The 20,521-nt window shown below is 38.1% G+C and overlaps 1 protein-coding gene across 10 annotated transcripts in view; it reads right to left on the reverse strand.

Moving 5' to 3' along the window:
- Positions 1-20,521, reverse strand: part of Ralyl (RALY RNA binding protein like) — an 816,282-nt gene that overhangs the window by 96,352 nt on the left and 699,409 nt on the right. For all 10 annotated transcript variants that reach the window (XM_041630372.1, XM_041630373.1, XM_041630374.1 and 7 more), the window contains one exon: positions 2,999-3,046. In XM_041630372.1, coding sequence (XP_041486306.1) covers positions 2,999-3,046 — 48 coding nt within the window. The remainder of the gene's footprint in view (positions 1-2,998; positions 3,047-20,521) is intronic.

Consider the following 20,521-nt stretch of genomic DNA (forward strand, 5'->3'; position numbering starts at 1 on the left):
TTTTTTAAATGTAATTTTTCTCTGCTAAACATAAATAGTGTACATTCTTGCTTTTCTTAACACGGTCTTAGGAATAATAATAGAATGTTCACTCTGCAGATGTGTTGAGCTGTAGATGGAATGCCTCTCCAAGGTGTAAGAATGGTCTATAAAGGAAGAACTATTGTGCCACTATCTTATTCCTCATATATATAGACATTGCTACATAAATATCAATATAAAACACACTTATTATTCTTGTTAAAATTTTTAATTTATACTGGCCTTTTTCATTGCTTAAGTACTAAAAACACACTAGTACTATTGCTAGTTATTTCTTAACTTTATGAGTTAAAAATGATCATGACCAGATAGCAGGTTTTGCAGTATTAAATAACACCTCAATTTGTAGTACTGGACAAGATATTTGGAAAAAGTTCCATAAAAGCACAAGCTGAGAGTAGCTTGAGCAGAATATCTGTGTTTAAATGCTGCCATGCCTCCAGCTCTATTTATCTTATCCATCCTTTCTCCCCTGATTAACTTGTGGAATTCTGGGTTTATAAGGGCTTAAGCAACTGATGGCAGATGCTTATGTTTTTCTTGGCCAAGTATTCAAGAAAGGAAAGAGAAACTAATGAGAGAAAGAACACACTTTTCAGATAATCTGTTAGTAAAATAATCATAATGATCTATTGCTCACTTAGAAACCAAGTAGATTGTATATAAGACAAAGAAATAACAGAAAATTGGCTGTTGTTAGCTTTTGTATGCAGTGGAGAGTCTTCAGAGAGCTTCATTCTCCATAATCCTTTTACTGTTTATGGTTCTTGGTCCTTGCAAACTAAGGTCTATTTTGCCTTCTGTTTTGGATAACTATTTTTTATAAACAGTAAAATGGATATTTTATATTCTTAACAAAGCTAATTAATTATTCTCGGCATGTGTGTGTGTGTGTTTGTGTGTGTGTGTGTGTGCATTAGATAGAGGAGGCATATGCCACAATGAGGTCAAAAAACAACACTGTGGAGTCAGTCCTTTCTTTTTATTCTCTCCTTCTACCTTTCTGTAGGTCCTGGTTATTGAACAAAAGCTACCAGGTTTGCACAGCTCCTTTATCTACAGAGCCTACAAGCCCCATATCTTGTCTTTTCTTTAAAAAATGAGACAACTGCAAATTTGATTTTTTTAGAAAAACAGAAATGTATTTCCTACCTTATAAAACAAAGTTCATTTAAGTAGAAATTCATTAAGTATAGAATGGAACAGTAAAAAAAGGGACCAATGGAATGACATTTTGATATCCTATTGAAAAGTATATATCAGAGGAGAATTTATACAGAACAATTAAAACAATGTTTTCCATACTAAAAGAGTTCCAGTGGGAAATAATTATGAAACTATTAAAAGTTAAGGCTTTCAATAAATGTAAGACTATCTCCATACTGTCTATTCTCAGTAGGGGATGGACTTATTTTAATGTTGCCAGATGTAGGCATTGGTTTCAGAGCGCATTATTATAAGCTATTAAATGTCAAAAATAAAACAATTTGAGGGAAATATTCTTCAGAACAGCTTTTGCCTACATGAGAAACTAGAGATAACTGGCTTCATCCAGCTCTGAACTCACTCCCCACACAGGCTCTGGGCTACATTAACCTCACATACAAGTTGGAGCTACTTTTGCTCCCCTGTGAATTCACATGAAGTATGCTGGCATCAGTATGAATTACCAAGCTATGAGTTTACCTCGATCTGTAATGAACAAAAGGACCCTGTGTCTTTAATGAGATTAGTGAGCTGCATAATTTAAGTATACATTATTAGCCAAACACAAGTTAACATCACTATTGTGCTCATGAAGATAGGGAGGCAAATATGATCAGCCTTACACTGCAGAAGGAGCTATAGCTGTTTATAGCATTTAACAAAAGCAGATAATAAATAGAAATAATTGGTGCTTCAAATAACTTTAGAGTCATAACATTGAAAGTAAAATAGAAGCAAAATGTAAATGGACAAATTAAAGAAACAGTTGAGCAAAAACGTGTTAGCATGCTCCTTGAAGACATCCATATGTAGACCCAGTGAAATGAATGAAATGATTCTTGCTGCTATCAATAATGAAAATGTATATGATGTGAGGAAACAAATGAAGCTATGGGGAAAAGTGATGTTAATCGAGAACTTCATATGGAAAAAACTGGAGGAAAACCCGTGCACAGTTAGGATGAGACACGGACGCTGATATAACTTCCATAGGAGCCACAGTGGCTCACAGAGCACAAGGCAATGCTTGCTCCTCATCCTACGTCACCTGATGAAAAAGCACATGTCTATAATCTAGAATGATTCTGATAAGTCTTAGTTAAAGATATGAATTAAATTCTCAAGAGAATTTGTTTTAAATTTGATCAATTATTTTAAAGTATTGTTTTAAAGCATTAAATGATATATTATTGCAACTTGTCTGTGTACTTTCAGGGCAGAGTCAAATTGTACAGCGCTGTTAAGCTTCTGATTTAAATAAATTCAAAGAATCATAAGAGCAGATGAATTTTAGATTTTGCTGCCCTTCCTTCCTTCCCTCTTTTCTTTCTTCCCTCTTTCCTTCCTTTCATTCCTTCATTTCTTCATTCCTTCCTTTTCCTCTCTGCCTCTTTCCCTCTCCCCCTCTCTCTCTCTCATCTTTCTTTTGGAACCAAAATAACTCTTAGTTTTCATAATTCTAAATCACCAGTTGATCTTGAAAATAATTAGATGGTTAATATGTTGTTCAATACTACCAACAAAATTTCAGTGCTAGCTAACTGTAATGCTCTAATTGCAATATCTACTGCATGTCAAAAATATAACAAAAATTGAAGATGTATCTATGACACAGTTGTACAAACTTGACATTTCAAATTTGTCATCACAAAATGTTATTTCATGAATTTAATTAATAGCTTCAGTAAATAAAATGCATAAAATAGAATATAATATAGATTACAAAGAAAGGGTTGAAAAATTCACATACCGATTGTAGAAATCATCTCTGTAGTAATCATAGTCAAAGACATAACCACTATGGATAGAAAAAAAAATAATAGTCAATGTGTGTTTAAGCCATGCTCATTTTAATACTAATTTTTGCTTTTATAATGAGGAATCAGTTACTTTATCCCAAAATACATTAATATATCTATAAATGCCATTATAAAATAGTGTTAATTTTCATGTACTTTATCAGACTATCATTACAGTTTGGAATTTTGTCGCATTAACATAGGACCAACACATGCATTTCAGTGAAGAAGCTATAATAGCCTCTGTCTATACAGTGAGAACTGCCTATATCCATGTGGATACTGGTCTTTTGTGAGGCACTTTTTTTGTGTGTTTGTTTTTCGCGACAGGGTTTCTCTGTGGCTTTGGAGCCTGTCCTGGAACTAGCTCTGTAGACCAGGCTGGTCTCGAACTCACAGAGATCCGCCTGCCTCTGCCTCCTGAGTGCTGGGATTAAAGGTGTGCGCCACCAACGCCGGGCTTGTGAGGCGCTTTTATGCATTTTTGTTTTAGTCATCAAGACTACTCATGTATAAGGTAAGTAAACTATTAAATAAATACCCAAGAAGTTTATTGAATTCTTGTCACTAACAATTGACCGGGGGAGGTAAGAGACTGAAATCACATTTTTTGTTTTGTTTTCAATATTCTCAAACATAACAAATCTAAACTCTATTATTTTTGGAATACTTGCAATAATTTTTACTAGGTATTTGTTAATTTAAATTTTCATTACGGTAAAGCACAGAGAGAATGAAAATTGTCATTTTTAATAGTTTCAGCTACAATTTTAATGTACCATTCAATACATCATTTTAACTATGTCAAGTATTCAATTCAATACCATTAAAAGAATTCTCAAAGTTGTGTAAAGGTCATCATTGTCTCATGAATTTCTCTGTAGTAGCAAACAGATTCTATTCCCTAGCTGCTTCTGGCTTAATCATCTCTACTCCACATTCTGTCTGTAGAACTGCCTACTTTAGGTACCTCATGAATTGTAAATCACAATTATGTATCATATAATTACATAATCATAGCTTTTCTTCCTGTCTGATTTATTTCTCTTAGTATCCTTTAAAACTTATCAATTATGTACTAGATATGAGAGTTGTATTCTTTCTTTCCTTTTTTTTTTTTAAATTTTTTCAAGACAAGGTTTCTCTGTAGCTTTCATGCCTATCCTGGAACTAGCTCTTGTAGACCAGGCTGGCCTCTAACTCACAGAGATCCACCTGCCTCTGCCTCCCCCGTGCTGGGATTAAAGGCATGTGCCACTACTGCCCGACTGAGTTGTATTCTTTTCTAAGTTTGACTGTTACAACAAATTTTGTTTATTATTTTTCTGGTAAATATTAAGAGTTTCTCTAATGTTTTTCTGGTAGATAATGATGCCGTGATATTTTGTGTGGATTATCAACTTACTTGCTTTCATTTTTCTTGTGTGTATACATAAAAGACAAATTCCTTGATTTACATTAAAATTTAGTGTTTAACTGATTGAAGAACCTCTTATGAGAAAAGGGTAATTTTATATTTCTAATCAACATAACCATCATTTATTTTATAACTATTCTCAAACCATGAATGCTGAGAACCCTTATTGATGGAATTTTAATTCTTGCTTTTAAGAACAATGTATGCATGCCTCCTCAAACTTACTACAAAGAGAAGGAAAAGGATGGACATGGCATATATAGTCTAAGACAGTTCTGTCTGCAGTGGGGCCTAATATTGCACAGGGTGTGCCAGTTGAAGTTCTGATAAGTTAAAGATAAATCTAGTTCACACAAGTATCTAATTAGATTACACAATTCTTATTTCTGGTCACAGGAATGTCATATCTATTTCTACAAACCCAGAGGACAAAACCAGTCATTGTCTATAAAATAATATTGTCTAAAGAGTAAAAAACAAAACAAAAAACTTCACCATTTTTGTTTGTACAGATTATTAAAGTGGCACGGTGTATGCTATAGCTTATATCTCTTACATAGACATGTATGTATTGTTGGCTACCACCAAACTCTGGGCATACATGTCTTCTGGAACGTTCCAAATCCAACAATGCATAAAATACAGTGACCTTTTCTCAAAACTTGATAAAGAACATGCCATCAAAAACCAAATGAGGCACATGTTTTCAGAAGTTTTAATTTCTACGTATGACTAAATTTCAATCTGGTTGTATCAAGATGATCTCAATTTCCTGTCAGTTTCTTTGAAGTTCAGTCAGGTTCCCTCTGGATTCTGCACCCCTGAGTCCTGGTTTTGCTTTAGGAAACTTATGTGGCCAATATGTGTGTATGCCTCTAAGATATAAATGCAAAATTCTCCTAGCTTCACACCTGAAGAGCAGTTTCCTTTTAAAGGACTGTAATCTGGATATCTTTAGCTTTATAGTTACTATCCACTTATGAGTGAGTATGTAGCATGTTTGTTTTTCTGGGACTGGGCTATGTTACTCAGGATAAATGTTTTCTAGTTGCATCCATTTGCTTACAAATATTATGATGTCATTGTTTTTTTTACTGCTGAGTAATATTGTTGTGTAAATGTGCCACACTTTCTTCATCCATTCTTCAGTTGTTTACAGGTTCTGGTCATCACAAGTAATGCTGCTATGAATAGTGTTTACAGGTTCTGGTCATCACAAGTAATGCTGCTATGAATAGTTGAGCAAGTGTTCTTGTGGTATGATTGAACATCCTTAGAGTATATGCCCAAGAGTGGTAATACTGAGTCTTGAGATGGATTTATTCCCAAATTTCTGAGAAACTGACATATTGTTTTCCAAACTGGCTATACACATTTGCACTCCCACAAACAAAGGAGGAGTGCTCTTCTTCCTCCACATTCTCTCCAACATAAGACATCATTAGTGTTTTGGTTTCTTTTTGTGGCCTTATTGTTTTTAGCTAGAAGTTTTATTAAACAGATATGGAGAGTAGACTGCCTTGTCTTGTTCCTGATTTTAGTGAAAACGCTTTGAGTTTCTATCCATTTAATTTAATATTAAGTTGTTGCATTTAAATAAGGGCAACAAAAGCAATGTATTTAAGAATATATGAAAAAGCCACCGTGCTCCCCTATCCACCCTTCCTTTATCCCAATCATCTTGTTTCCCCAAGTTCCCCCATCCTCCACTTCTCACTTTTCTCTCCCCATCTCCCCTTACCCCCATCCCACCCCACCCCCAAGATCCCAATTTTCTCCCCGGCAATTTTGTCTACTTCTCATAGCCAAGAGGATAACGATATGTTTTTCCTTGGGTTAACCTTATTTAGCTTCTTTAGGTTCACCAATTGTAGACTCTGTGACCTTTATTTATGGCTAGAAACCAATTATGAGTGAGTACATCCCATATTCATCTTTTTGGGTCTGGGATACCTCACTCAGGATAGTGTTTTCTATTTCCATCCATTTGCATGCAAAGTTCGAGAAGTCATTGATTTTTACCGCAGCGTAATACTCTAATGTGTATATATTCCACACTTTTTTCATCCATTCTTCCATTGAAGGGCATCTAGGTTGTTTCCAGGTTCTGGCTATTACAAATAATACTGCTATGAACATAGTTGAACAAATGCTTTTGTCATATGATAGGGCATCTCTTGGGTATATTCCCAAGAGTGGTATTGCTGGGTCCAGGGGTAGGTTGATCCCAAATTTCCTGAGAAACCGAAACACTGATTTCCAGAGTGGTTGCACAAGATTGCACAATTCTTAGTTAAGGGAGCCACCTTAGGGTTGGCAAGAGACTTGAACCTAGAATAGCTCCCAGGAGCCCAAGGCGATGTCCCCAGTTAGTTCTTTGGGCAGCTGGGGATAGGGAACCTGAAATGACCCTATCCTATAGCAATACTGACGAATATCTTGCATACCACCATAGAACCTTCATCTGGTGATGGATGGAAATAGAGACAGAGACCCACACTGGAGCACTAGACTGAGCTCCCAAGGTCCCAATGAGGAGCAGAAGGAGGGAGAACATGAGCAAGGAAGTCAGGACCACGAGGGGTGCACCCACCCACTGAGACAGTGGGGCTGATCTATTGGGAGCTCACCAAGGCCAGCTGGACTGTGACTGAAAAAGCATAGGATAAAACCGGACCCTCTGAACATGGCGAACAATGAGGGCTGATGAGAAGCCAAGGACAATGGCACGGGGTTTTGATCCTACTTCATGTTCTGGCTTTGTGGGAGCCTAGCCAGTTTGGATGTTCACCTTCCTAGACATGGACGGAAGGGGAGGACCTTGGACTTTCCACAGGGCAGGGAACCCTGACTGCTCTTTGGAATGGAGAGGGAGAAGGTTGGGAGGAGGGGGAGGGAATTGGGAGACTGGGAGGCAGAGACTGTTTTTTTTCTTTTCTCAATAAAAAAAAATACTCATATAAAAAATAAAAATAAAGATGCTTTTATTCATATAAAAAAAAGAAAAAGCCTCAAATATGCTTAGGTTTTTAGGTCAGGTGCAATGTCACAGCCTGTACTGCTCAGAGTGTCCCTACCATGTTTAGAAACAAGGCTGCATTGAGGTCACATGATATTACACAGGTCAATGCTTTCAAAATATCTTCAGCTTACACATATGCTTTTTCATTATTATGTTTTCAGAAATCTACTGTTGCCAGAGAAAGAGTATATTGGCAGGGTTTTTTTTTTTTTTTACATTTTTTCTAATAGTCTTTTTAATATTATCCCACCATGGAGAGTTTAATTATGAGAGTAATCTATGGTGCAATGGGCAATTGATTAAGAAATTATTAACATGACAGTAATGATTATATTCATGTGCTTAACACATTTAGGAAACGTTCCGATATATTAAGAACTTTCTGGAAATGGAAAGTGAACGGGAGGGAAGATTTTGTTTTTATCATTTGCTGTTTAAATTGCTTTGTCCAAACTGGTTACTTTTTGGTCCATCCTGACTGTAAGAGACATGTGTATGATTATAAGTTAAAGAATCCTAAACTGTGTGATCATCATGTCGGGCCACCTGCCATCATGATCTCAATTGAACTTGTCAAAGTTAAAATGAGTAGAATGCACAGATAGACCAGACCTACTATGTCTACTTTTGTCTTAGTTGTTTGGCTTTAGAGGCAGTGCCAGAGTGGTTACTGAGTTTCTGAGCTAGAGGACCCTTCTAGATTTCGAGAATAAATAGGGATCCCAAGATTTGAAAGGTTAATTCCAGCAACCCTGGGTCTTCTCCCTTAAGTTTTCAGAACATTCCTGTCACAATTCTCCATCTTTCTTCCTCTTACTAGACAATTGGGTTTCTGTTTGTTTGTTTTTTTATAAAGTCCATCCTCTCAGTACACTGTGGGAACCTCTATTTAAAACTACTTGTCAAATGACAGCCATTAACTTTGCAAAGAATTTTACATATCATAGAATCATATCACAGAAAAAGTTGGTCTTTTAGCCATCTAGCCCACAACCTTTTATTTACTTTTTTATGTTAATGAAGGTGAGGCATTGCTATGCTGATAAACTAATCTATTTAGCCCATAATACAAAAGCCTTCTTCATTTTTTAAAACAAATAGTTTGTAGTAACCATGCAATCTTAGAACCTACTGGAAACATGATGGTAGTGATTTACACGTTTAGGACACTCTCAAAGAAGAAAGTAAAAATAAGAAATGCAAAGGCTTTGTTCAGACGCTGGTCACTATAGCAGGTAAGAGATAATATAAAGAGATGGTATAGAGTATTTAGCATGAAAAAGTATGTCATGTTGCTTACTCTAAAATCAGATATTTATTCTACTTGCAATTGTAACTTTATTCCAAATCTTTAGATTTCCTCAAATTTTATGGAAAGTCAGAATTGTAAATGCAAGTGTCTATGCTCATACAGACAAGACTAAGTGAGAACCAAATAACTTTCTTGTAATTTCATTTAAACTTTTTCATTTATAGAGAAGTCACAACTAATTGAGTTTTACAATATATGCAATCAAGTTTAATCCTTTTGAATTTATAAAACCAGTTTCATTTGAATGTACTAATAAGCACAGGATTCTCTTTTTCTTTCCTCACAGAACTTCATTAAAATATAACCTGAAGGATACTAATAAATATCCTCTAGAAGCAGAATATATATCTGTAGACATCTGGCAATAATAAACCTTACCAATGTCTCTCAATGACTGTTTCTGTCTCCTAAATTATTTTGAAGAGTTAGTTATTGAGCATTTATTGTAATTTGGGTACAATAATGGGAATTGTAGAGAATAAAATCTGAACAATATAGAAGGGATTAAACTACAGAGGCGACTGTACTTGTTGGCAGAATTCAGTGAATCAATCAGCAGAAGTAAAGTCTGCTATGAGATTTCATTGGTGGAAGAATTAGTAAGTGCCTCAAGATGTTGACAAAACAAGGCTTTGTGAATAAATTTGTGGATCCCAATTTACTAAGTTGTAAAAAGGAAAGAGTGGAAAATAAGTGTTGAACAATTATGGGTAGCCATTAAAATTGGTGGTGGAAATATATGGAACAATAGTGGCAAGGACTACACAGAAGTCAAACTTCCTTATTTTTCATGTATATATGAATGTTAAAATAGTATGTATTCTAAATTTTGAGAGGTTATGGAAAATCAGAAGTGTCCTCAAATTCCTATAAAATTACGTTTCATATATATATATATATATATATATATATATAATTTAATTTTAAAACTCTCTTTTCTCATTCTACATGCCAAATCCCTTTCCGACTCCCTTCCTTCCTCTTGCTCCCTCCACTTTGCCCCCCTCCAAGCCCCCATATCCCATCCAAAATCAACACCATTGGGGAATCAACAAAATCCAGCTCATTGTTTTGAGGCAGGACCAAAGAACACTTCCCTATATTTGGATGAGCAAGAGAATGGGTTCCGAAGCCACAACAAGCAGTAGGGATAAATCCTTGTTTCACTGCCAGTGCCATGCAACTGTCACCCAAATTCAGAGGACCCCTTTGTTCCTATGCTGGTTCCCTCTTTGTCAGGCCAAAGTTGAAAGGCTTTAATTAGCTCAGCAGATGATTCAGTGGATTTCCCCATCATGGTCTTGACCTCTTTGCTCGCATTCTCTCTCCTCTCTCTCTTTAACTGGACTTTGAAAGCTCAGTCCAATATTCCCCTGTGGTTTTCTCCATCTAATGGCTTCCATCAGTAGCTGGATGTAGGTTCTATGGTGACATTTAAGATAGTCATTAATCTGACTATAGGGCAAGGCAAGTTCAGGCACCCTCCCCACTATTGCTTAGTGTCTTAGTTGGGGTCAATTTTGTGAATTCTTGGGAATTTCTCTAGTGCCAGATTTCTTACTGTCCTCTTAATGGCTCCCTCAATGAAGATATCTCTTTCTGTGTTTTTCATCTTTGTTCCGCTATCTGGATCATTAAGTTCCCACTCATTTTCTTCCTCCCTCTTCTCTCCCCTCCTACTCTGTTCTATTCCCACTCCAAGATTCCAAATTTTTTAGGAGAATTTGTCTCTCCCCTTCCACAGGGGATCTACATATGTTTCTGTTAGGGACCTCCTTGTTATTTAGCTTCTCTGGGGCCCTGGATTATAGGTCCTTAATCCTTCTCTTTACAGCTAGTATTCACTTATGATCATCTTTATGGGTCTGGGTTACCTCACTCAGGATGGTTTATTCTAATACCATGCATTTGTATGCAAATTTCGAGATGTCTTTTTTTTTTCCTGCTGAGTAGTATTCTATTGTGAAACTGTACCACATTTTCCCACATTTTCTTTATCCATTCTTTGGTTGAGAGGCATTTAGGTTGTTTCCCAGTTCTGGCTATTATAAATAATGCTGCTATAAACATAGTTGACAAATGTCCTTGTAGTGTGGTTTATTATTCTCTGGGTATATGCCCAACAGTGATATTGCTGGGTCTTCAGATTGTTGATTCTCAATTTTCTGAGAAAATGCTATACTGATTTGCAGAGTGGTTGTACAAATTTACATTTCCATCAGTACTGGAATAGTACTCACCTTACTCCATATCCTCTCCTGCATAAGCTATTATTGATGTTTTTGATCTTAAGCATTCTTTTTTTTTCCATTTTTTTTATTAAGAAAAGGAGAAAAAAAACAAGTTTCCACCTCCTCCCAGCCTCCCATTTCCCTCCCCCTCCTCCCACCCTTCTCCCCCTCCTCCCAGCCTTCTCCCCCTCCTCCCACCCTTCTCCCCTTCCCCCCATTCCTCTCCCCCTCCCTCTCCAGTCCAAAGAGCAGTCAGGGTTCCCTGCCCTGTGGTAAGTCCTAGGTCCTCCCCTCTCCGTCCATTCCTAGGAAGGTGAACATCCAAACCGGCTAGGCTCCCACAAAGCCAGCACATTACGTAGGTTCAAAACCCCGTGCCATTGTCCTTGGCTTCTCATCAGCCCTCATTGTTCGCCATGCTCAGAGAGTCCAGTTTTATCCCATGATTTTTCAGTCACAGTCCAGCTGGCCTTGGTGAGCTCCCAATAGATCAGCTCCACTGTCTCAGTGGGTGGGTGAACCCCTCGTGGTCCCGATTTCTTTGCTCATGTTCTCCCTTCTTCTGCTCCTCATTGGGACCTTGGGAGCTCAGTCCAGTGCTCCAGTGTGGGTCTCTGTCTCTATCTCCATCCATCACCAGATGAAGGTTCTATGATGATATGCAAGATATTCGTCAATATTGCTATAGGATAGGGTCATCTCAGGTTCCCTATCCTCAGCTGCCCAAGGAACTAACTGGGGACCTCGGCTTCGGCATCTGGGAACCACTCAAGGTTCAAGTCTCTTGCCAAATCTAAGGTGGCTCCCTTAACTAAGAATTGTGCTTCCGTTCTCCCTTATCTAACCTTCCTTTATCCCAATCCTCCTTTTCCCCCAAGTTCCCCCCATTCTCCCCTTCTCCCTTTTCTCTCCCCATCTCCCCTTACCCCCATCCCACCCCACCCCCAAGATCTCAATTTTCTCCCCGGCAATTTTGTCTACTTCCCATAGCCAAGAGGACAATTATATGTTTTTCCTTTGGTTCACCTTCTTACTTAGCTTCTTTGGGATCACCAATTGTAGACTCCGTGACCCTTGTTTATGGCTACAAAACAATTATGAGTGAGTACATCCCATATTCATCTTTTTGGGTCTGGGTTACCTCACTCAGGATAGTGTTTTCTATTTCCATCCATTTGCAAGCAAAATTTGAGAAGTCATTGTTTTTTACCGCAGCGTAGTACTCTAATGTGTAGATATTCCACACTTTCTTCATCCATTCTTCCATTGAAGGGCATCTAGGTTGTTTCCAGGTTCTGGCTATTACAAATAATACTGCTATGAACATAGTTGAACAAATGCTCTTGTCATATGATAGAGCATCTCTTGGGTATATTCCCAGGAGTGGTATTGCTGGGTCCAGGGGTAGGTTGATCCCGAATTTCCTGAGGAACCGAAACACTGATTTCCATAGTGGTTGCACAAGGTGCATTCCCACCAGCAATGGATGAGGGTATCCCTTCCTCCACAGCCTCTCCAGCAAAGGCTATCATTGGAGTTTTTTATTTTAGCCATTCTGACAGGTGTAAGATGATATCTCAAAGTTGTTTTGATTTGCATTTCCCCGATCCCTAAGGAGGTTGAGCATGACCTTAAGTGTCTTTTGGCCATTTGAACTTCCTCTGCTGAGAATTCTCTGTTCAGTTCAGTGCCTCATTTTTTAATTGGGTTAATTAGCATTTTAAAGTCTAGTTTCCTGAGTTCTCTATATATTTTGGAGGTCAGACCTTTGTCTGTTGCGGGGTTGGTGAAGATCTTCTCCCAGTCAGTAGGTTGCCTTTTTGTCTTGGTGACAGTGTCCTTTGCTTTACAGAAGCTTCTCAGTTTTAGTAGGTCCCATTTATTCAATGTTGCCCTTAATGTTTGAGATGTTGGGGTTACACATAGGAAGCGATCTCCAGTGCCCATCTGTTGTAGGGTACTTCCCACTTTCTCTTCTTTCAGGTTCAATGTGTTGTGACTGATAGTGAGGTCTTGAATCCATTTGGACTTGAGTTTTGTGCATGGTCATTATATGGGTCTATTTTCATTCTTCTACAGGTTGACATCCAGTTATGCCAGCACCATTTGTTGAAGATGCTTTCTTTCTTCCATTGTATACTTTTGGCTCCTTTATCAAAAATGAGGTGTTCATAGGTTTGTGGGATAAAATTCGGGTCTTCTATACGATTCCATTGGTCGACTTCTCTGTTTTTATGCCAGTACCACACTGTTTTCATCACTGTAGCTCTGCAATAGAGTTTGAAGTCAGGGATGGCAATGCCTCCAGAAGATCCTTTATTGTATAGGATTGTTTTGGCTATCCTGGGTTTTTTGTTTTTCCATATAAAGTTGATTATTGTCCTCTCAAGATCTGTGAAGAATTTTGAAGGGACCTTGATGGCGATTGCATTTAATCTATAAATTGCCTTTGGTAGAATTGCCATTTTTACTATGTTGATCCTCCCAATCCAAGAGCAAGGGAGGTCCTTCCATTTTCTGGTATACTCCTCAGTTTCTTTCTTCAATGCCTAAAAGTTCTTGTCAAATAGATCTTTCACTTCCTTGGTTAGAGTTACCCCAAGATATTTTATGCTGTTTGTGGCTATCGTGAAAGATGAAGCTTCTCTGATTTCCCTCTCTGCTTCCATATCCTTTGTGTATAAGAGTGAAAGACCCCAGTGGTGGGCAGTCTTTCAGGCTAAGGAGACCCTCCCAAGGAACAGCGAGATCACTCTTCGGATGCAAACAGCAAGAGGCTTTATTCAGTACACAGGTACCTGGGGCGACTTAGTCTCTCAAAAAACAAAGCTCGCCTGCAGACTGGGGGAAGGTCTTTTTATAGGAAAGAGGGCAGCAGAAGCAGATTACAGAAGCAAATGCGTTGTTAGTGGTCAGTTGGAATGGGGCAAGGGGCATAGGTGGTTTTTCCTTTCCCAGCACAGATGTATGGGAACAGATATCCTGTTTCCCTTTTGTTCTTTCTTTCCTTTTACAGCACAGATGTATGGCAACAGATTTCCTGTTAATTGATGTCCTGTCAGCCAGGGACCCTGACCTTACTCTGCACTTACAGTCGTTCGTCAAAAGCTTTGTGAAATGACGTTACAGCAGCTAAGCTGGGATCTTTCATAGGGGGAGTTGTCTCTTCTGTGAATTGCTGATATTCTAAGTTGGGCATATGTGCTGACTATAGGCATCCGGGTTCCCTAAGCAAACGGGATGTTCTCATGGGAGCAGGCCAGCTGCGGGTTCTGGGAGGGGGTATCCAGAGGGCCTTCCACTTTTCCTGTTTCTAGTTTGGCTCCTTATCGCTTGGGGCCAGATGGCTGACCGGCTGACCGCAGATATCTTGCCTGGCTTCTCCGCCCTTGTTCTCAAGTCGAACTTCCCTGCTCTAATGTTACTTGTGTTGCTCCAAAGTTTAAGCCTGGCGTTGCTGCTGCTTAGCTGTTTGTCTATACTGTGGGGGTCTTTCAAGAGGGTGACTGATTTTTTTGGAGTTGATCTTGTATCCTGCCACATTACTAAAGCTGTTTATCAGCTGTAAAAGTTCTTTGGTGGAGTTTTGGGGGTCGCTTATGTGCACTATCATATCATCTGCAAATAACGAAAGTTTCACTTCTTCCTTTCCAATTTGAATCCCCTTGATCCCCTTATGTTGTCTTATTGCTATTGCTAGAACTTCAAGCACTATATTGAAGTGGTATGGCTGAGTGGACAGCCTTCTCGTGTTCCTGAGTTTAGTGGGATGGCTTTAAGTTTCTCTCCATTTAATTTGATGTTAGCTGTCGGCTTGCTGTATATAGCTTTTATTATATTTAGGTGTGACCCTTGTATCCCAAATCTCTCCAATACTTTTATCATAAAGGGATGTTGAATTTTGTCAAATGCTTTTTCAGCATCTAATGAAATGATCATATGTTTTTTTTCTTTCAGTTTATTTATATGATGGATTACATTGATTGATTTTCGTATGTTGAACCAGCCCTGCATCCCTGGGATGAAGCCTACTTGATCATAATAGATAATTTTTCTAATGTGTTCTTGGATACGGTTTGCCAGTATTTTGTTGAGGATTTTTGCATCGATGTTCATGAGTGAGATTGGTCTATAATTTTCTTTCCTGCTTGATTCTTTTTGCGGTTTGATCTTAAGCATTCTTACAGGTGTTAGATGTTATCTCTGTGTTGTTTTGAAATGCATTTTCCCAATGGCTAAGGATGTTGAACATATCCATAAGTGTTTTCCAGCATTTGAAGTTCTTCTGTTGAGAATTCTCTGTTTCTATCTGTACCCTATTTTTAAATTAGATTATTTGACATTTTGATGTCTAATTTCTTGAGTTCTTTATATATTTTGGAGATCAGTTCCTTGTCTGATGTGGGGATGGTGAAGGTCTTTTCCCATTCAGTTAGCTGCCTTTTTGTCTTATTAAATGTGTCCTTCACTTACAAACGCTTCACAGTTTTAGGGGGTCTAGATTTTTTATTGTTGCTCAGTATCTGTGCTACTGGTGTTATTTTAGGAAGTGGTCTCCTGTACTCAAGCACTGAAAGTTACTTTTTGCTTTCTCTTCCATCAGGTTCAGTGTGGTCGACTTAATACTGAGGTCTTTAATTTGGACTTGAGTTTTGGGCATGGGGATTGGTACAGACCTATTTGCATTATTCTGCACCCTGACATTCAGTTATGCCAGCACCATTTGTTGACAATGCATTCTTTTTTTCCATTGTCGAATTTTAGCATCTTTGTCAAAAATCAGATGTTCATTGATGTGTGGGTTAATATCCAGGTCTTTGTTTTTTTTTTAATTTATTTATTTATTAAGGATTTCTGCCTCCTCCCCGCCACCGCCTCCCATTTCCCTCCCCGTCCCCCAATCAAGTCCCCCTCCCTCATCAGCTCAAAGAGCAATCTGGGTTCCCTGACCTGTGGGAAGTCCAAGGACCACCCACCTCCATCCAGATCTAGTAAGGTGAGCATCCAAACTGCCTAGGCTCCCCAAAGCCAGTACGTGCAGTAGTATCAAAAACCCAATGCCATTGTTCTTGAGTTCTCATCAGCCCTCATTGTTCGCCATGTTCAGAGGGTCTGCTTTTATCCTATGCTTTTTCAGTCACAGTCCAGCTGGCCTTGGTGAGCTCCCAATAGATCAGCCCCACTGTCTCAGTGGGTGGGTGCACCCCTCGCGGTCCTGAGTTCCTTGCTCGTGCTCTCTCTCCTTCTGCTCCTGATTTGGACCTTGAGATTTCTGTCCAGTGCTCCAATGTGGGTCTCTGTCTCTGTCTCCTTTCATTGCCTGATGAAGGTTAATATTCAGGAGGATGCCTATATGTTTGTCTTTGGATTCACCTTCTTATTTAACTTCTCTAGGATCGCGAATTATAAGCTCAATGTCCTTTATTTATGGCTAGAAACCAAATATGAGTGAGTACATCCCATGTTCCTCTTTTTGGGTCTGGCTTACCTCACTCAGGATAGTGTTTTCTATTTCCATCCATTTGTATGCAAAATTCAAGAAGTCGCTGTGTTTTACTGCTGAGTAATACTCTAATATGTATATATTCCATACTTTCTTCATTCATTCTTCCATTGAAGGGCATCTAGGTTGTTTCCAGGTTCTGGCTATTACAAACAATGCTGCTATGAACATAGTTGAGCATATACGTTTGTTGTATGATAGGGCCTCTCTTGGATATATTCCCAAGAGTGGTATTGCTGAGTCCAGGGGTAGGTTTATCCCGAATTTCCTGAGAAACCGCCACACTCCTTTCCAGAGTGGTTGCACAAGTTTGCATTCCCACCAGCAATGGATGAGGGTACCCCTTTCTCCACAACCTCTGCAGCAAAGGCTATCATTGGTGTTTTTTATTTTAGCCATTCTGACAGGTGTAAGATGGTATCTTAAAGTTGTCTTGATTTGCATTTTCCTGATCGCTAAGGAAGTTGAGCATGACCTTAAGTGTCTTTTGGCCATTTGAACTTCTTCTGTTGAGAATTCTCTGTTCAGCTCAGTGCCCCATTTTATAATTGGGTTGATTAGCCTTTTACGGTCTAGTTTCTTGAGTCCAAATGGATTAAAGACCTCAATATCAGTCCGAACACAATGAACCTGATAGAAGAGAAAGTGGGAAGTACTCTACAACACATGGGCACAGGAGACCACTTCCTACATATAACCCCAGCAGCACAGACATTAAGGGCCTCATTGAATAAATGGGACCTGCTGAGACTGAGAAGCTTCTGTAAAGCAAAGGACACTGTCACTAAAACAAAAAGGCAATCCACTTACTGGGAGAAGATCTTCACCAACCCCGCAACTGACAAAGGTCTGATCTCCAAAATATATAAAGAACTCAAGAAACTAGACAGTAAAAGGCTAATTAACCTTTCTGTTTTAATGCCAATTCTAAGCTGTTTTCATTACTGTACCCTATAAAAGAGCTTGATATCAGGGACGGTGATGCCTCTGGAAGTTCCTTTATTGTACAGGATTCTTTTGCCTATTCTGTTTTTTTTTTGTTTGTTTGTTTTTGTTTTTGTTTTTCCCTATGAAGTTGAATTGTTCTTTCAAGGTCTGTTGAGATTTGTGATGGGATTTGGATGGGGATTACATTGAATCTATAGATTGCTTTTGGTAGGATTTCCATTTTTATTATATTAATCCTATTTATCTATGAGCATGGGGAATCTTTCTATTTTCTGATATCTTCTTCAATTGTTTTCTTCATAGACAAAGTTTTTGTTGAACAGGTCTTTCACTTGTTTGGTTAGTTTTACCCCAAAGACATTTTATGTTATTCGTGGCTACTGTGAATGTTAATGTTTCTCTGATTTCTTTCTCAGCTTCATTATCATTTGTACTTAGATAAACTACTTTTTTTGAGTTTATCTTGTATCCTGCCACATTACTGAAGGCATTTATCAGCTATAGGAGTTCCCTGGTATTCAGAATTTTTGGTGTCACTTATATGTAATATCATATCATCTGCGAATAGCAAATGTTTGACTTCTTCCTTTCCAGTTGATCTCTTTCTCTTGTCTTATTGCTCTAGCTAGAATTCAAAAACCTAGGTTGTGTGGATATAGAGAGTGAAGAGCCTCATCTTGTTCCAGATTTTAGTGGAATGACTTTGAGTTTCTTTCCATTTAATTTGATGTTGGCTGATGGCTTGTTGTATATTGCTTTTATTATGTTTAGATGTGGTCCTTGTACCCCTGATCTCTCCAAGACCTTTATCATGAAGGGATGGTTGATTTTGCCAAATGACTTTTCAGCATATACTCAGAGGATCTTATGGTTTTGTTCTTTCAGTTTATTTATATAGTGAATTACATTGATATATTGTATCATATGTTGATATGTTCATATTTTGAACCATCTCTGCATTTCTGGAATGAAGCCCACTTTATCATGATGGATACTGCTTTTGGATATATTCTTGGATTTGATTTGTCAGTATTGTACTAAGTATTTTTTGTATCAATGTTCATGAGGGAGATTGGTCTTTAATTCTTTTTCTTGGTTGAGTCTCTATGCAATTTCTTTATTAGAGTAACTGTTGCCTCATAGAAAGAGTTTGGCAATGTTAGTTCTGTTTCTATTATGTGAAACAAGTTGAGAAATATAGGTGTATGCTCTTCTTGGAAGTTCTGGTAGAATTCTGTGCTAAAACTATCAGGAACTGGGCTTTTTTTTCAGTTGGCAGGCTTTTATGAGAACTTCTATTTATTTGTAGATTATAGGTCTATTTAAATCATTCACTTTGAAAGACCAGGATAAATCCAGACCCCCCTAGCTGGAAAAAAATAGAGCCAAAAATCTAAGCAGGGAGGGAAGATTCAGAAATCTAAGATTAGCCGGTTCAGTGACTGTTTCAGGAACTAGCCGAAGATAAAGTTAGATTGTAATCTTGAGAATAATCTTGAGAAACAGGGAGTTGCCCCCTTGTAATCATCACTGGTATTTTCGGGATTTTCTATGATGCCCTCCCTAACCCCTTTGGATTACTGGACTGTGGTTTCTTCCTTTAAAAACCCCTTCTCCCAGTTACTCTGGGTCGAACTCCTCCCCTGCATGGGTTATGAGTCTCGGCCCCAGTTCACTGGTTCCTGTCTTGTCAAATAAACCTTGTATGATTGAAGCAAGGATGGTCTCTCATGAGTTACTGGGGGTGGGGGTCATGTTATTCTGAGACTTGAGTGAGAGTCTCCCCACACCGTGGGTCTTTCAACTTCATCTTGATTTAATTTTTGTATGTGGTGCTTATCCAGAAAAGTGTCTATTCCTTTTACATTTTTTCAAAATGTGGAGTACAGGTTTTTGTAGTATAACAAAAAGATTCATTGAATTTCCTCACTGTCAATTTTTATGTCCTTTTCATTTCTGATTTTGTCAATTTGAATGTTCTCTTTCTTTTGATTAATTTGGATAAGGGTTTGTCTAATTTATTGATATTCTCAAAGAACCAGCTCTTCATTTCATTGATTCTTTCTTTCTATTCTATTGATTTCGGCCCTCAATATGATTATTTCCTGTTGTCTATTCCTCCTCAGGGAGTCTTCTTCTTTTTGTTTCATAGAGCTTTCAGGTATGCTGTTAAATCACTAGTATGGTGTAGAAAGGAGCTGTGGGCTGCGTTCCCACCCAGCGCCTGCACGGCTAGCTTTATACCCGAAATAACAACACACAAATTGTATTCTTTTAAACACTCTTGGAGCATTAGCTTTAGCCTCTTACTGGCTAACTTAACTCTCACATCTTGATTAACATATTTCTAATAATCTGTGTAGCACCTCAAGGTGGTGGCTTTCTGGAAAAGATCTTAACCTAAATCCATCTTGGAGAGGAGAGCTATAGCGTCTGCCTGAATCTGCTTCTTTCTCCCAGCATTCTGTTCTGTCTACTCTGCCTATCTATTTTTTTTGTCTTATCAAAGGCCAAAGCAGTTTCTTTATTAACCAATGAAATCAACACAAAACAGAAAACCCTCCTCCATCAGTGTGGGATTTCTCCACTTTCTTTATGTAGATATTTTAGTGCTATGAACTTTTCTCTTAATACTGCTTTCATAGTATCCCACAGGTTTGGGCATGTTTTACCTTCAATTTCATTGAATACTAGAAAGTCTTTAATTTCTTTCTGCATTTCATTCATGACCCAACAGTGATTTAATTGAGCACTGCTCAATTTCCATGAATTTGTAGATTTTCTACAATTAGTGTTGTTGTTGAATTCTAAATATAAACCATGGTGATTCGATAAGATACAGAGGATATTCCAATCTTTTTGTATCTGTTGAGATTTGCTTTGTTACCAAGAATGTGGTCAATTCTAGAAAAGGTTGCATGAGGTGCTAAGAAGAAGGTATATTCATTTGTGTTTGGGTGAAATGTTCTATAGATGTCTGTTAAATCCATTTGATTCATGATATCTATTAGTTCTCTTATTTCTCTGTTAAGTTTTGTCTG

Source organism: Microtus oregoni, unplaced genomic scaffold (genome assembly GCF_018167655.1).
Source record: "Microtus oregoni isolate MIOR12 unplaced genomic scaffold, Mior012 000034F_ref0000314, whole genome shotgun sequence".
Lineage (NCBI taxonomy): Eukaryota > Metazoa > Chordata > Mammalia > Rodentia > Cricetidae > Microtus > Microtus oregoni.